The sequence below is a fragment of the Macrosteles quadrilineatus genome, unplaced genomic scaffold (genome assembly GCF_028750875.1).
Source record: "Macrosteles quadrilineatus isolate MER2022 unplaced genomic scaffold, UCM_ALF_1.0 Scaffold_8__2_contigs__length_117827958, whole genome shotgun sequence".
Classification (NCBI taxonomy): domain Eukaryota; kingdom Metazoa; phylum Arthropoda; class Insecta; order Hemiptera; family Cicadellidae; genus Macrosteles; species Macrosteles quadrilineatus.
In genome coordinates, this window is record NW_026542601.1 from 10570683 (window position 1) to 10587808 (window position 17126).

At 33.6% G+C, this 17126-nt stretch overlaps 1 protein-coding gene across 1 annotated transcript in view; it reads left to right on the forward strand.

Moving 5' to 3' along the window:
• Nucleotides 1–16784, forward strand: part of LOC129001469 (uncharacterized) — a 35315-nt gene extending 18531 nt beyond the window's left edge. Inside the window, exons 4-7 of the mRNA XM_054428766.1 lie at nucleotides 5576–5695; nucleotides 7365–7785; nucleotides 14773–14901; nucleotides 16522–16784. Of these exons, the coding sequence (XP_054284741.1) occupies nucleotides 5576–5695; nucleotides 7365–7785; nucleotides 14773–14901; nucleotides 16522–16737 (886 nt within the window). The 3' untranslated portion in view covers nucleotides 16738–16784. The remainder of the gene's footprint in view (nucleotides 1–5575; nucleotides 5696–7364; nucleotides 7786–14772; nucleotides 14902–16521) is intronic.
• Nucleotides 16785–17126: the final 342 nt, after the last annotated feature.

A 17126-nucleotide genomic window follows, 5' to 3' on the forward strand; every position in this document is an offset into this window, starting at 1 on the left:
CTTTATTTAAAAGTTTGTTTGTTTGTTTGAAGTTCAATCACGCATTAACTACTGGACAGATTGGGCTCAAATTTGGCATGATGATAGCTCACATTCCCGATTAACATATAGGCATATTCTTATCCCAAAAATCCTTTGGGGCTTCGCCCCAGTGGCTCTGTAATTCCCCATGTTAACCTTATGAGATTTTTAAAGGAAATTAAAGAATTTAGTCAGCTGTTTCAAATAAAAAAATTGGTTCTAAGATATGAAAAGCATCAAGAAGTTATAAGATTTACCAACAGGGTGCAGTACTACTATTTTTTGGCATTTATAAAAACAGCTAATTTGAACTAAGCAGCAACAAAAAACTGTGATACTCAATGAGAACTGTCAAAGTAGGATTGTTTACAGTTATGATTATGTTTTTGATTTCTTAAAAATTAGTGATATTTTGTGAATTTTTTATAATTTATTTGTCTCTATTGTTTAGGTGAATTTCTAGAACAATATGGCTATGGTAGATGTGTAATACGAGTAGTATACTGTAAATTTAAAGAAGCACATTTTATCAATCTGTGTTCTTCCCTGTTGCAAACGCAAAGCTTGAGTATAAGTGCACTAAGCATTTTATACTTATATGCCAGCCCCGTACGAAGGACGGGTACTCTGCTAGTATAAAATAGATTTAACATCTATATATATAATACGCTAAGCCGATTTTTGTGAACAGAACTCCTCCCACATTTTTGGTCCGATTTTGATGATTAAAGTGTAAAAAAATGGCCCTGATCTGTAGTTTTGCAAAGTGTTTTTGGATTTTTGAAATCTTTATTAGTTTGGCCAGGATCTTCCATCAAAGTTGGGATTTCTCCCATAAGATTAACATGGGGAATCTTAATATTTAATTGGAAAATTTGTCTCCACTAATTTGAGAGAATGGCTGGGCGTAGAAACTTGGTAGAGGTGTCAAAAGAAAGGTCTGTAGATCATTTATCGAAAGAAAAACAAAATCAATTCCCTTAGGACTCTGATCCAGAAGCCTTTAAAGATCCCTCCACAGGTTTGTTTACATTTTGGCCATGTGGATAATACTTTGAAACAGCTGTTCATTTTTAAATTGTAATTTAAACAACACACATTTTATTGGAAGTTACTGAATTGTCCAAAAGAAGTATTTGCAATGCTATTTTCAGATTTTAAAATTGATTTTCGTCTGTATCACGTCATGTTTTGCATTATATCGTTCCATTACGATATCAGTGGAAAATCCTTTTATCACAGTAACTCTTACAATTATTTCTTATAGAACTATCTTATATCTATTTTACGGGTTGTTGTCTGCCTTTTTCACCACTTTTGCCTATACTTTATCATATTAAACTTATGTAGGTATACAAATAAGAACTGGAACTCTTAGGGAGCCTTTGAATGTTATAATACTAACGAAAAGGGTTGAGCATGTTTACTGCAACAAAATCCATTTAATTTATCAAAAAAAAAATACATTCTTAAAGTGCACTGAGCAGCAGCCTAAAAAATCTCTGTAACTTACCTATATAGTTACAAAATGCTCAAACTCGCATTGTGACATTTTATAATTTGGATCATACTTCTCCAACAGATAATTCATCTGCAGAAGAAGTTTATTGTGCTCTTGCTGTGTCTAATAACATCAAAACACAGAAACCTTGCCTAAAACGGTACCTATCTTGACAAATTATTTGCAGTGGCCTATATTACGGACCGTGGCCCACTGGGTTGATAATATTATTAAAAATAACACGACATTTTGGCTGTAAAAAATAACACAATGAGTTTTTTAAGCAGCTACTGTCATGACAGGAAGGTCATATTCCTTTAAAACTAGATTACATAATCATAAATGTAAACGTCAATATTTACGTAACAGCCAATTTGCAGTATTTTTGATTTTTTGGATATGCCACATTGCTATGTTATTTACATTATTTGCTGCCAATGAAGCCGCGCGACCATATAAAGGAGGAGGCACCAGTTCAAGAATAAAAGCCAACTTCACTTCAAGTATATTCCACTACACCTAACATTCCGTAGAGAGATTATATTGATAACTTTATGAAGGTAATTGATAAGGCTGAGACAACTAACAGTAACCCCACAACCAATTTCTCAAAAATATGATAGAGGGTTGTTCATTGGCACAGAAGTACGATATGAACCGACCCTACGTGACGAAGGAAAATTAAACTTACACTGTAACGGATATACTGTACCTCCCTTTGAAGTTAGAACGTGTCTTCCCAACAAACAGATATTTTTTTCAAATAAAATCATAGATTAATCTGCATTACACTGATGAAATCACAGCAACAAATAATAATCAAAATAACACTACACTTTGACTGTAAAAAAATTACACAAAGAGTAATTACCATTTAAGTAGCTACTGTCATGACAGAAAGGTCATAATCCTTTTAAAATAGATCTCATCATCCTTTATAAGATACGTTCATTAACAACAATCCATGTAAACGTCAATATAAACGTATCAGCCTATTTACAGTATTTGCTTTCTGGAATTGCAACATTGCTTTGTCATTAGCATCATTTGTTACCAATGAAGCCACACGACCATATATGAACGAGGCCCGAATAAAAGCCAGCTTCCCTACAAGTAAATTCCACTACACCTAAAATTCTGAAGAGAGATTATATTCACAACTTTATGCAATTGATAAGGCTGAGACAACTGACATCCGAATGTCTAGGAATTCTAGCTTAAACAGTAACCGCACAACCAATTTCTCAACTATGCTAGAAGGTTATTCATTGGCAGTGTAAAACTCTATGATGATTTACCCATTAATGACTAAAAAGTAGAAAATAATTTATAAATAAAAATACTTTTTCAAAATGCCACGTTTTTAAACGCATTAAAAAGTAGAAAATCTTACTAATTTTATAAATGTTTGTATGTTTGTGTGTTTGTTTGTTTGTGTGTGTGTTTGTTTGTTTGAAGTTCAATCACGCATAAAGCACTGGAAGGATTGGGCTGAAATTTGGCATGATGATAGCTCACATTCCCGATTAACATATAGGCATATTCTTATCTCGAAAATCCTTTCGGGCTCCGCCCCAGTGGCTCTGAAGTTCCCCATGTTAACCTTATGAGTATTAATATTTAAAGGGAATTAAAGAATTTAGTCAGCTGTTTCAACTAAAAAGTTGGTTCTATGATATATAAAACCATTAAAACTGTATAAGATTTTTCATACTCTTCGCCGAAAGTAACTATTTTCGATAACAGCTGTCTTCAATGAAAGTAACTGTTTCCCAAGCTCTAATTTAGGGCGAGGGAAAATCGATCAGCTGATTTTCCCTCGCTCTAAATTTACTTTCCCTCGCTCTCGATTAGTTCTCTATTTACTCACTACGTGCGCTAGTGTTACGGTTTAATTTAATGATTTGAAACAGCTGTTTTTTATTTTTTAACAATCTAAATCCATACAGAAACAGGCATTAGTTTGATTTGCTGTGTTTTTAACATAGTGCTTGTTTTGAATTGCTCAAAGTATGTCTAACATTATTGATAATTTGATGAAAAAAACTTAACTTATCACATTTCACCGGATAAATCACCGGAAGGATAAGAAGAGGAATACAGAAAGCTTCGACACTGGTACAAACTACAAAATGTTAAGTTAATTAACGTAAGTGACGAGGTATTTATTAATACATTTATCTAAATAATTACAATTATGAAGCCATATATTTAAGTTGTGAAGTGTATTTTCAATGATAAAGAGTGGTCTAATAATGCTACTGAGATATGTTATTCTGCATCTGTGTATTTTTGCGTCGTGATGAAAAGTATCGTTCATAACTCGTACCAAAAGCATTTTTCCGACACTTGCTCCAATATTCCCGTCCTCGGCTTCGCCTCGTACGTGAAAATAACTCTCACCTGCTCGGCTTTGCCTCGCACGTGAAATTTGGGTAAACTTGGGCGCGCGTCGGAAAATGCCACCACAGACAATATAATACTTATTCCATTGTCTGTGATGCCACTTTCGGTCCTAGTAATGAAATATACTATTCCAACGTGGTGCAGCACTATATATTTTTTTGCATTTATGTAAACAGCTAACTTGAACTAAGCAGCAACAAAAATCTGTGATACACAATGAGAACTTTCAAAGTAGGATTGTTTACAGTTATGTTTATGTTTTTAATGTCATGAATAATTTGTGATTTTATGCGAATTTTTAATATTTTTTTAATTATTTAGGTGAAGTGGTAGAGCATTATGGCTATGGTAGATGTGTAATACTGTCAATTTACTATATTTTATTAAAACATCAAAATCGGATGATCTTTGTTCGAGTTATCGCCCTAACGGACACATATATATTTATATAAATATATATTATGAAAATTGTAGCGATTAGGACTACTATTTTAATATATAAAAAAATTATTAAAACTAAGTCCCCTTTTAAAACTCATTTTATTTTGTTAAACAAATTTTAAAAGGGTACTTAGTTTGTAAAGGTTACTTAGTTTTTAATAATGTATTAGCGAATTTCCCATATACTGTAGAGTATTACCTTAATACTGAATAAGTACAATAAGCTATTACCGTAGTACTCATGGTAAGACCTGGACCCGGGACCGATTTACTTTTTCTAGGTCTCTAGAGGTCAAAAACAAGATCCGTTCAAATTCACATATATATACACAGGGTGAGTTTTAATTGTCCACCCCTCTAAATCGGAGAATGAGGTTATGTTTCGTCGTTTTAATTAAATATTATGTTTTAAAGAACTGAAATCCTAAACTAAAATTATGGCATTGACATTCCCTTCCCTGCAAAATTGTCCTCCTTTCACCACAAAAATCATGAGAATCCGTCAAGTGGTTGATTCAGAATCTTGAATATTTTTAAATAACCTGTCCAGTTTTAATATATAAGATATCTATCACAATTGCACACTCTAGTGCAAATCAATCAAACCCACCAATATTAACTCTTACTTTCTCGTTTACTTTTCCACTCTTTGCATTTTTGTACACGCCTAGTCAAGTCTCAAAACATTATATTTAAAAACATTTTCGAATGAGCATGATCAGACAATGGGAATGGGGGTTTTATTTGGTACAAGTTGGGTTTTCTCATTTTTTACCCTCCCAACTTCTCTCCAAACCATTTTTATGATCTTAAAAAAATTTCATATCTTGAAGTGTGTTTTTACGGTTATTTATAACAGAGAAAGTTCAAGATATTGTAAACTTAAAATTGTTATGTTATTCTTATGGAGAATAAGGAAAAAATTTTAGTTTGGTTGTTTATGGATATACTTAGACCAAACTTGGCAATTTTATTTATTTTATACTGAGCTTTCCACACATTTTGCCATAAAACATACTTTATTACCATCCCTGTAGCATGGAACATAAGTAAGTACTTGTTTAACCTGAAGTTATTTAAATAGGAAATAAATCTGTAATTTTTAAGGAAATACTTTTTAGTAAAACTCGAATAAGGCAAACGGAAATTGCTGCAGCTTCGCTGCGGCGGGTGTATTTACAGAGTTATAACCATAACTTTTTTCAGGGCCAAAGATTGTAAAGATGATCTCAAAGAACTTGTGATGGAATTCATAAGAGAACAAGCGAAAAATGACGGAAAGAAAATTAAGCAATGGCTAGATGACAACATCGGCGAAAAAGTAACGTAAGTGAATTCATTAAACGTCAAAATCTGTATCTTTTGTATACACTTCTCTAAAAATTGTTATAATAATTCAATAATGTAAACCTGCAAATATATTTATTCAGGATTGCTGTGCTTTTACTCCTGTAACATATTTTTATACATACAAAATACTTATAGTGAGGCGATTAGCCTCAGTCGTTTGCTGGGATCTTTCCAGGGGTGTGAAGTCAGTTATAAGATTTTGAGGATGAAGGGATAGATGACTCAGCTAGATATGGGTAAAAGTTATTAACCACTTTGATCTGCGGATTGCTTGGGTTTATCTAATGGCAGAGGGCACTGCTTGGATAAGCGGGAAGAGGTACTGCTACTATTCACCGGAGCTTGAAGCGTTGCGATTATATTCTTATTGAAGATAATGGTAATGATAAAGCTTCATAAATTATATTTCATTTATTGGTACAGAACACTGGTTTTAATAGAACTCACCATGAAAACTCTAAACTAATATAAACACAACAAACAATAATAAATAAATATTACATCAGCTGATTTAAGACAGAATAATATGTCACATGTCCTTTTTTTCTTTTAGCGAATTTCCCATATAGGGAATAAGCTATTACCGTAGTACTCATGGTAAGACCTGGACGCGGGACCGATTTTTTTTCGTTTTAAGGTCCCTAGAGGCCAAAAACACCATCCGTTCAAATTCATATATATAATTTATAATTTATTTATATGTTTATATATATATATATACTTTATATATACCTACTTTTTGGTTGATATTTAAGGGTTTACCCTATATCATAAATTTTTCATAATAGATCAATTACGTATGTTAAAGTTGTCTTTTTATACACCAAAGTCATGAATACAGTGACCGATGTCGTTCCAGTGAATGGCAAAATAAAATATTTTATTTTATGTTATAAAGTTTTAATATGCTTACTTAGCTTGATAAAATTTCAAAATAGTACCTTTGACTTTACGTAGTTTGTCTGTTAGATACCGGTTCAGTTTATTGATTAGATCTGTGCTAACGGACGGTTGATAATATATGATTGTTGATAAACTAAACTGCCAAGTTAATCCATTTTGCAAGGAACTTAGCAGGAAAGCGTAAATAAATATGTTCTGGTTATAGTTTTACAATTTTTCAATTTCATACAGATATCCTTCTATACTACTTATTACTGTCATAGAAATGTGATATTTTGCTAAGATGACACATGATTCTGGATGAATGGATGTGATCGTTGAGGTCCTTACTACAATGATGCAAGCCTACTGTTAAACACTTGTTTAATATAAATTTGGGCGATTTTAGTCTGCTTCCTGAACGGTCTCCAGAAAACACGGCCAGCCCTATGAACCGTGTCATAACAGTATTGGTCATTTTCATCGATTCATTCTGTTGTTGTCCCTTGTTGGATATAACTACAATAGATATAAATCCTCATTGGTGTGTCCGAAGTCATAACACATACAAGAGGAGAGCTGCCATCCCAGCAAGCAGTCCTTTGGGCTATTGTTAACTTAGTACAGTTTAATATTTTGATCTGAATTTACCAAAACCTTCAAACGAATGTGTTTTAGTGGTAAATTGAAATTTTGTTAATTGAAAATCCCAATCCTTTTATAAATATTCTTTTCTGTCGATAAAGTTTGACTTTTATTTTAGGTACAATAAAGATACCAACACGTACTACTTGACGGTCCATAGCTCGACCACAAGAGGAGATCCAAGGGAAGCGAAGATAGAGGTTCGGGCAAAGTTTCACCAACCGCAAGTTGTGTATAAGAAAAAAAATGAAGAAACTGGTGAAGAAGAAGTTGTGAAGGTTGACGGGAAAGTGGTTTACGTTGATGATCCTGACAGAGATGTATTTCCTGATAATGAATTTGACATAATTTATTTGAAGAAGATTAAAAGCTGGTGGAATCCAAGTGGCGAAGGTTACCCTACCTATTCAACTGAGGAAGGTAGAGAGGATAGAGAGCGGAAGAGGAAGGAGCGACGGGAGCTAGAAGCAGCTGAAAAGGCTGAAGAAGCTGCTAGAGCAGCTGCTAAAGCAAGACAGTTTCATTACGTAATGGCTAGGGTGCGTATCCCTTACTATTTCCTTTAAATTATAAGCTTACCTGGAGCCACTGTCTACTACGGTATGTTCGGATAATTTACGTCGCTTCCAACCACTTAACAAGAGGGTGACACTGGCATTGAGGAAAGAGGGAAGTCAGACTTCCACAGTAACTTAATCCTACCTATCACCACCTTCACCACCGGAAACGGTCCAAACCATGATCTTGTAACTATCCAGTGTGGTTGAAAAGACCCGGAATGGTTAAATATATTTGTTTACCAATATAGATAAAGTAATGAGACTTGGTATATCAATAATAGCCATAAATACCTACTCTTTTAAGTAATTATAATTTTTTTTCCCCTTAAGTGGGACGGCCCAATGTGGAGTCAGACAAAATTCTTAAATAGCAGCATAGGTCGAGTTGCCTATAAAATTAAAGGTCTTCGTTAGTACAGTGCCACGAATTTGAGCTTAAAAGCTGGGTAAATATGGCAGTCGTTCCAAGATTAAAAATGGCAGATTCAAAATATATTTGAATTGCTGCCATTTTCGACTCGGTTGTCTGTTTGAGTTTGGGTTTGCGGCAGTGTGTTTTACTAAATAAGACCTTTAATGCGATGCCAAACTCTACCTATGTTGCTGTTTAAGGATTTTGGCTGCCTTCTCGTGGGCCAGTGATAACAGCTCAAAAGAGTGGACATTTATGGATGTTATTGAAATATCAAGTCTCATTACTTTATCTATATTGGTAAAAAAAATATGTAACACCGTTCCGGGTATTTTCAACCACACTCTATAACACCGACGTTTTGTATGAAAGCATCATTAACCGATAGTTCAGCATCAGGGACTAATTATTAAACTAAAAGTCAAAGTGTTGTATTAACTCTTGTATATTTTTTTAACCAAAAGTACAGTTGGATTTTTTAGCTAGAAGCGGTTAGGTGTGTTGGAATGTCTTTGAATATGAACCTTTTTGGCTGTAGTACGATCATCTCTTCATACGTGTCAAATTTTGAGGTTAAATCAAAACAAACAAACTGGCATATTCTTGGAATTGACAATAGTTAAAATTTAACTATTTACTATTCTACTACTATTTACTAAAATTTAATTGAAATATTTAATATTCTTTAAACTTATTCTAGCCTACTTTTATAAAAGTTCTTGGCCATTTAGAGAATATTTACTGTGAAATAGAGACGTCATTCCTAATTCCAAATCAACTAATGAATAAGTTGTTATTTAATTATTGTCTCCAAATTATAAGTGATGGTTGCTTTGAAACTAATTAATTACATGAGTAAATATCAAAATATTGAATCGTCTTGTAAAGTTAATGTCGATAATTATATTAATAGATAATGTTGCTGTGACAGGGATACGCATAAAATAACTGTTGGGACATACAAGTACAGTAACGATGATTTACGTTTCATTTGGAAATTTCATATAAATATTGATGTGTCTTTTGGGTTTCAAGTTAGGGGCCAGAATTAAATACTTTCGAGATGACGAGATAAACCTTTTAGACTAACGTTTTGACCCATTAAAATTAAAATTAACAGCTAATTGTATTGCTGATAATTCATTAATGCAATCAAATAAATTCATCACGTACAAACAGGATAACGTTATACAATAGGCCAAGGAAGCAAGATTCGAGTTTGGATTATAAAATGCAGTAGCCTAAATACTGAATGTTTTCTAATAAATTAGACAATGAAATATATACTAAATTAATTCATTTGAGCTTAAATGAGCATTCTTTCGTAAGTAATACAGCACGAGCCCTAATTTCCTAATTAACAACATGCCAGTTTGTTGGTTTTGATTTAACCTCAAACAATTAAGGTTGGGAGATGGGCCATTATTGAACGCAGTTTGTCACAAGAAATGGACAATTTTAAGGAAAAAGTTGAGATTAGTGTGTCTGGACGAGGATTGAAAGTGCCAAAGTGGCCGAAGCCTAAGAAGAAAGAAAATTTTTACGGGGAATCGGCCTGGCGAATAAGTCCCAGACTTAAGCCAAAGGTGGTGGTGGAAACTAAGGGCTTTGGTTCATCCATAGACAAATAGAATAAATATAGACCGGCAGCAGTGCTGAGTGCTGCGGTTAGCATGTGTTCCGGCGCCCACCGCTAGGGGTGCCGTGTGGTTACGGCGCACACCGCTACAGCTTCTGCTGCTAGCATACGGCTCCTGCGCTCCTCGCCTGCAAAGGTATGCGCTAACTACACGGCACTCCTAGCGGTGGGCGCCGGAACCTTCCTTTGACAGTCTATATTCATTCTATTTGTCCATGGTTTATCTTTTAGGTTATCATCGATTCAAAAGAGTATCGTTTACTGAATTTCACAACAACAAAAAACTGCAAAAACGGTACCGGTACGTAAATTGCAAAACCAATTAAGCCTTTTACCATCTCCACATTTAACAACAAACCAAGAAACCAGAAAACGCCAAATAAAAAAGAGCAATACAAATCATTTTCTCCTATGTCTAGATTGCGCACGATTACGTGCGCCAGGTTTGCCAGTTTTAATTAAACTTCTTGCATTCACAGTATTGCCAATATGAATAAAGACATTTTCTTTCAGTTATAATTTTGATATAATATAGTTTGATATAATAACATATGACATTACATATTAATGAAAAGGAATTTGTAATTTAAACTGTGATAAAACATAAACATTGTTTATTGAAGAACAAGATGTTTATATTAATTGTATACTTAAATAGAATTGAGTAGTGAATACTTAACAAACTGTAACCATGAATTGATTGTTTCCAATATAAGTTTGGATCGAAAAAGTCTCTTTAGTGATAAAGTGGTTTTATTCTAGTATTCGTGGTGATGAAGTATGCATATGGATTACGCTAGTTTAAAACATGTGTTGCAATCCGCGATGTGAACGCGATTGAACAGTATGCTCAAAGGGTTAAGGCGTCAACTGAGAGGCCTGCCATGGATTAATACCAATTAGAGATGTAACGAATAGTACTTTTGGCCGAATACCGAATACCGAGTATTCGGTGAGGTCTTAGGCCGAAGCGCCGAATATTCTTCTCTGCCCCAGTTGTAGTTCTTTTATGTTTAGGTTTAGCCATGCTATGACTCATAGACAAGTCACTACTTGTCTATTTGTTGTAATAGTGACAGGGAGTGGCATTGCACCATACTTTCACACAATCACCATCACAATTTACTATTAATTAAGTTTGATTATTAATTTGCAAAGTTCTAAAAATAAATGTTGGTTTTCAAAATAATTTATTAAGGTATTATTTTTTCCACAAAGCCTATAATTATAACTAAATATGGGTATTCGGTATTGGGCCGAATGTTAACTAGTATTCGGCCGAATACCGAATACTGAAAAATTGGCCGAATAGACCGAATACCGAATAGTAACCGAATATTCGTTACATCTCTAATACCAATAATGCACAATTATCAGACGGTTGAACATAGTTAGCAAATATAACTATATTCGTACCTCATGCGTGAAAAAACAAAAGCCTGAGTGTTGCATACAGACTGTAGAGCTTCGCTCCACATAGTTAAACGCCTTCTGTCCCATCAAGGTTTCTAAATAACATGATCAACATGATACTCGGGGTATTTTCAGACTAAGTTTATGAGATTATAAATCTGAAACATTATTCAATTTAAGATCTCAGATAGAAATTCAAGAGCACGATTTCGCGCACGTTCTAAGTTCACAGTCTCGAATTCGTTGGTTCAAATCTAACTTGAATATAAATATAAAACTTAACGAATATTTATCATTGTTGGTGAAATATTTTGGAACCAGTTGAATAAATCAATTTATTCTATGAACTTCTAAATTGTATAGTCTTTAATTTACCATATGAAGTTTACAGTAAGAAATACTGTATATTGTAGGCCACATTAAGTTTTTCTTTGAACTCAATATGTTTTATGTTTACGTGATTACTGTACACGCAAAGTAAGAGGTGAAACTGAAATAAGGATCACATTATATATTTATAATTAACACCTAAATAAGCAGTTTGAGTAACTTTTTTTATTAGGATATCTTATTTTACATAGTTTCCTAAAACTGTTTTGTTGTATTTTTGGTGACCGACCTTTTTTCATTTTCTCCAGTCAACATTTTATAGACCTACTGTGTTATTAAGTTCATAGTTCAAAGACTTTGAAGAACCACTATTTTAAGTTTAGGTAAATTTTCTACGTTTGTGTTTTTACTACACTACGTAGGGGAACTAACCTCACCGTAACTCTTACCGTAACGTAGGAAAGGTTCATTTTCCTTAAATAAAATTTAGATCTAGTTTACACAATGATTAATGTAAAATCTTTGGCGTATCTAATTGGTTGGTGTCTATTTGGTAATCTAATTGGTTATTCATTTTGTAGTATATTGTGCTCAATGCATTACTCGGGTTGTTCTTTTCTGTTGTTCTGTATGTGTGATGTGCTTGTATAGATGGCGTGTAAAAAACACATATTACGACTCTTTTGTCATTATTTTGCAAAGCCATCATTGGTGACCAATCAACCCAAAAAACCTATGTTGAATTTCCAAAAGCTTAAATTCTCGTAATACGGAGCCCCAAAGTCCGATTGTAACATATCAGATTTAAGTACATTTACATAGTTGGTTCTTATGACCGTACCAAATTTCGTGTAGATCGCTTCAGTCGTACAGGAGGAGTATTTATAAATCAAAAGAAGGAGTATAGAATGAAGCTTAGCTCACTTCGCGATAAATAAATAATTACGGTGTTCAAATAAATTTAAATCTAGTCTTTTCGTCTGTTCTTATTATTTTTTTCAGTTTATTGCCTTGTTTTCTAAATCTTCTACAGTCTTTGAGGTTTATTTAAAAAAAAAAAAACTGTTATCTCGTTTGTATACTTATTGTGGAAATAAATCAGTTTTGATTTGTTGGACTTTTTACTACTCATATTTGGCGGGCACTAGTCTCTATAAAAAGTTCTCTGGGAACCTGTTTTTACTTTCTCCCCCTATACATAACATGCCTAAATGGAGAAAGTATTGTTTTCGGCAGAATTTTTTTGTTTGAGTTTTAGGTGGATATATCCGTTTTGGGTCGCCCTGAACCCAAAAGAGTGGTTCAATTAAATTCAATTAAAATCAGAATGATGTCAGTGTGTGTGTCAGACTACGAGAATGTGGGTTAATGGCTAGTTTTATAGAATAAAATTTGGTTTTTCCCATTTTGACTCAGAAATCGTAAAATTTCACAATTTCTTTTCAAACCATCATGTAGAGATTAAAAAAAGAAATAATTTTGTATGTTGAAGCGTTGTTTTGTGCCTAACGGTTACGGAGATAATTCATAAAATTGTTAATTTTGAAATTCCCACGTTATTCTTATGGTGAATAAATTGATTGTAGTTTGCTTTTTCTGGCCATATTTTAATGACATTTTGGCAATTTTGTTTTTTCACACTAAGCTACATTTAACAACATTTAAAAACACATTTTTAAGCAACATTTAAAAAAACACAACTCTATAATACCTTTCCTGTAAGAGAAAACCTAAGTTACTTAAATAATGTGATCTAAATAGGAAATAAAAGCTGACAATTTTAAGGGAATATTTTGGTAGAAATCCAGCCAGGTAGAAATTCACTTAGTCTGCAGGTTTGTTGCAACGGGGATATTTACTGAAATGTTATTCCCTTACTGATACTCGTCTGTTACTCTCTCACTGTTACCATATCTGTTACTCTCCACTCCATCCATCTAGTACTCCCTCGCTGTTACTTATCTACTACACCCTCACTGTTACTCATCTGTTACATCCTCACTGTTACTCATCCGTTACATCCCCACTGTTACTAATCTGTTACATCCTCACTGTAACTCATCTGTTACATCCCCACTGTTACTAATCTGTTACATCCTCACTGTAACTCATCTGTTACACCCTCACTGTTACTCATCTGTTACATCCTCACTGTTACTCATCCGTTACATCCCCACTGTTACTAATCTGTTACATCCTCACTGTTACTCATCTGTTACTCCCTCACTGTTACTCATCTGTTACATCCTCACTGTTACTAATCTGTTACATCCTCACTGTTACTCATCTGTTACTCCCTCACTGTTACTCATCTGTTACATCCTCACTGTTACTAATCTGTTACATCCTCACTGTTACTCATCTGTTACTCCCTCACTGTTACTCATCTGTTACATCCTCACTGTTACTCATCCGTTACATCCTCACTGTTACTCATCTGTTACATCCTCACTGTTACTCATCTGTTACTCCCTCACTGTTACTCATCCGTTACATCCCCACTGTTACTAATCTGTTACATCCTCACTGTTACTCATCTGTTACTCCCTCACTGTTACTCATCTGTTACATCCTCACTGTTACTCATCCGTTACATCCCCACTGTTACTAATCTGTTACATCCTCACTGTTACTCATCTGTTACATCCTCACTGTTACTCATCCGTTACATCCCCACTGTTACTAATCTGTTACATCCTCACTGTTACTAATCTGTTACATCCTCACTGTTACTCATCTGTTACATCCTCACTGTTACTCATCTGTTACATCCTCACTGTTACTCATCTGTTACATCCTCACTGTTACTCATCCGTTACATCCCCACTGTTACTAATCTGTTACATCCTCACTGTAACTCATCTGTTACATCCTCACTGTTACTCATCCGTTACATCCCCACTGTTATTAATCTGTTACATCCTCACTGTTACTCATCTGTTACATCCCCACTGTTACTCGTCTGTTACATCCTCACTGTTACTCATCTGTTACATCCTCACTGTTACTCGTCTGTTACATCCTCACTGTAACTCATCTGTTACATCCTCACTGTTACTCATCTGTTACATCCCCACTGTTACTCCCTCACTGTTCTCCTATGTTACTCCTTTACTGTTATTTATCCGTTCATCTTCTGTTATTTGCTAACCAAGCATTGCAACTTTTACAGGTGGTGAAGGAACAAATGAAATCATTTCGTAATTCGATAGTTCAGTCTCCCGGAGTCAGAGCAGCAAGAGAATCAATCAAATCATTCGGCAATAAAATGAAGAGTATATTTTCAGGGAGTTTGTTTCGGGTAATTATTTCTAAACGCTTTTTTAATTTTTAATCAGAAGATTAAGAAAGTGTAAAAAGAAAATGGATTCTGAAATATTCTTATTCCAATACTTAAAATAACTATAATATATTATGAGATGTATAATATGCTTTACTTGTATGTATAAATATATATTTTATAGTGTATTTTTATTTGTAAGGGGAATTACGTTGAAACAAAATTTTGTGTTTTGTGCAATTTTTAAACAGGATGTAGCCATTAATTAATTGAGGACGTTTCATCGTAAGACCTGAAACAGTTTTTCACCCATTTTGATACCCGCTTACACCGCAGTATTAAAATTATATCTATATATATATATATATATAAAAGGTGAAACCCATCAAAATTGATGGTTCCCTTTGAGGTTTCATGCAAATTCAGCTAACTACCATAAAAATGTGGTTGATGAATTCTTTGAATACAATATTTCCGGTTCTTTCATCGGGATCAGGTCGCCCAAATGGTTTTGCTGAATCATAAGTTTGTTCTGGTTAAAATTCTTGTTAATGTTAAAACTGATGTTCCCATACGGGAAAAGGAGATTATATGAAATAATTGGGCCTGTCATCTGGTAGAGGGAGGTATCTCCAGGCATTTTTTTTTTTCATTTTAAACATATTTATTTATTTTTTTTTTCCATAAAATAATGGAAAAATCAGATTGTTTTGAAAACGGCTCTTACGATTTTGATAAAAATTTAGTATGTTTTTTTGCTTGTTATTATGAACATATTTTGATAAAAATTGGAAAATGTATTCATTTTATCCCAAACTATTAACATTTAAAAACGCTTTTTACCCTCCCTGTTGCAGCAAACCTAAGTACTCATAAACCAATGCTATTTAAATGGGGAACAAATGCGATATTTTTAAAGGGATGTTTTAGAGTAAGTTGAATCAGGCAAATGGAAATTCGCTTAATCTGCAGGGTTGCTGTGGCGGGGGTATTTTGTAATTTGTCTCAATTGCTTTGTAAATGATAATGTACTTGGAATCCATTTTCTGGAAGTAATATAAATGTTAAATATTCAATGTTCAATAATTTCTTGATAAAATAACTTTATTTAAATATATAAATCACGTATTATTGGTTCGATTTTCATCACTAGATACTCAATGTATGCGGAATTTTATGCTCTACAATTCATTTATGATTTGTTTTTCTGTAGGCTGGACAGTTTTTTGAAGTTTTAGCAAAAACTAAAAAGTAACCATGAATTTCAAGGTTTTTGTGGTCCCAGGTCAGAAGCTCATCTGGAAAAATGGGACAAACTTCAAATCCTTTTACTTCTTTATAAATCAAAAGGATTAAAATAATTCCCAGCTTTCCAGGAATTATTTCTGGGCAAAAACCTATTTTTACTGGCCTATAATTTAAAAGTTATAAGCCAAAAACTAGAAACAAAACACTTTTTATGAATTTATTTTTTAATTCACATTTGCCAAAATAATTTTTGTTGGAAAAGATCAGATTCGTGTTCAGCAACCCCAAAAACATACAACAAGCCATAAAAAACAATCACACCAGAACTTTCCACTTCGAGCCATTTTTAAACACCATTTGACTGGGCTATTTCCTGTAATTCGTATTTTATAGCGGGGTCGAAGAACGTCGGAGTCAAATTATTCTTCGGATCAACCGGGAACTCATGTAGATCAACCAGCAGCTACTGATGGTCAACCGGCAACTCCTGCAGCTCAACCGGAAGCTACTGCTAGTCAACCGGAAACTCCTGCAGATCAACCGGCAGCTACTGCTGGACAACAGAAAACTTCTGGACGTAAAACGGTGACATTTCAAGTCAAGCGATGATATAAATGATAACATGGATTAAATAAATAAATAAAAAATCTATTCCAGAGGTGTCTATATTGTTGTTTGTAGCACCATTTGTGTATGTCAAGTCAAATTCCCAATAATTTCAATCTTAATGGCTTTATTCATTGAGATGTAACGGTTGAAAACAGACCCCATTGTTTTGGCCTTATACAAAATTAAAAAAAATATATTAAACAAGGAGAGAGGATTATTTTTATTTATTTATTGGAATTACAGTATAGAAGTAGCAACAAAAGGAAACTAGACAACAGAAAGCTTCTGGCGATAAAAAGGTTGTGAGATTTAAAGATTAGAAATTATATAAATGATGGATTAAATAAATGGATTAATATAGATAAACATGGATTAAATAAATGAATAAA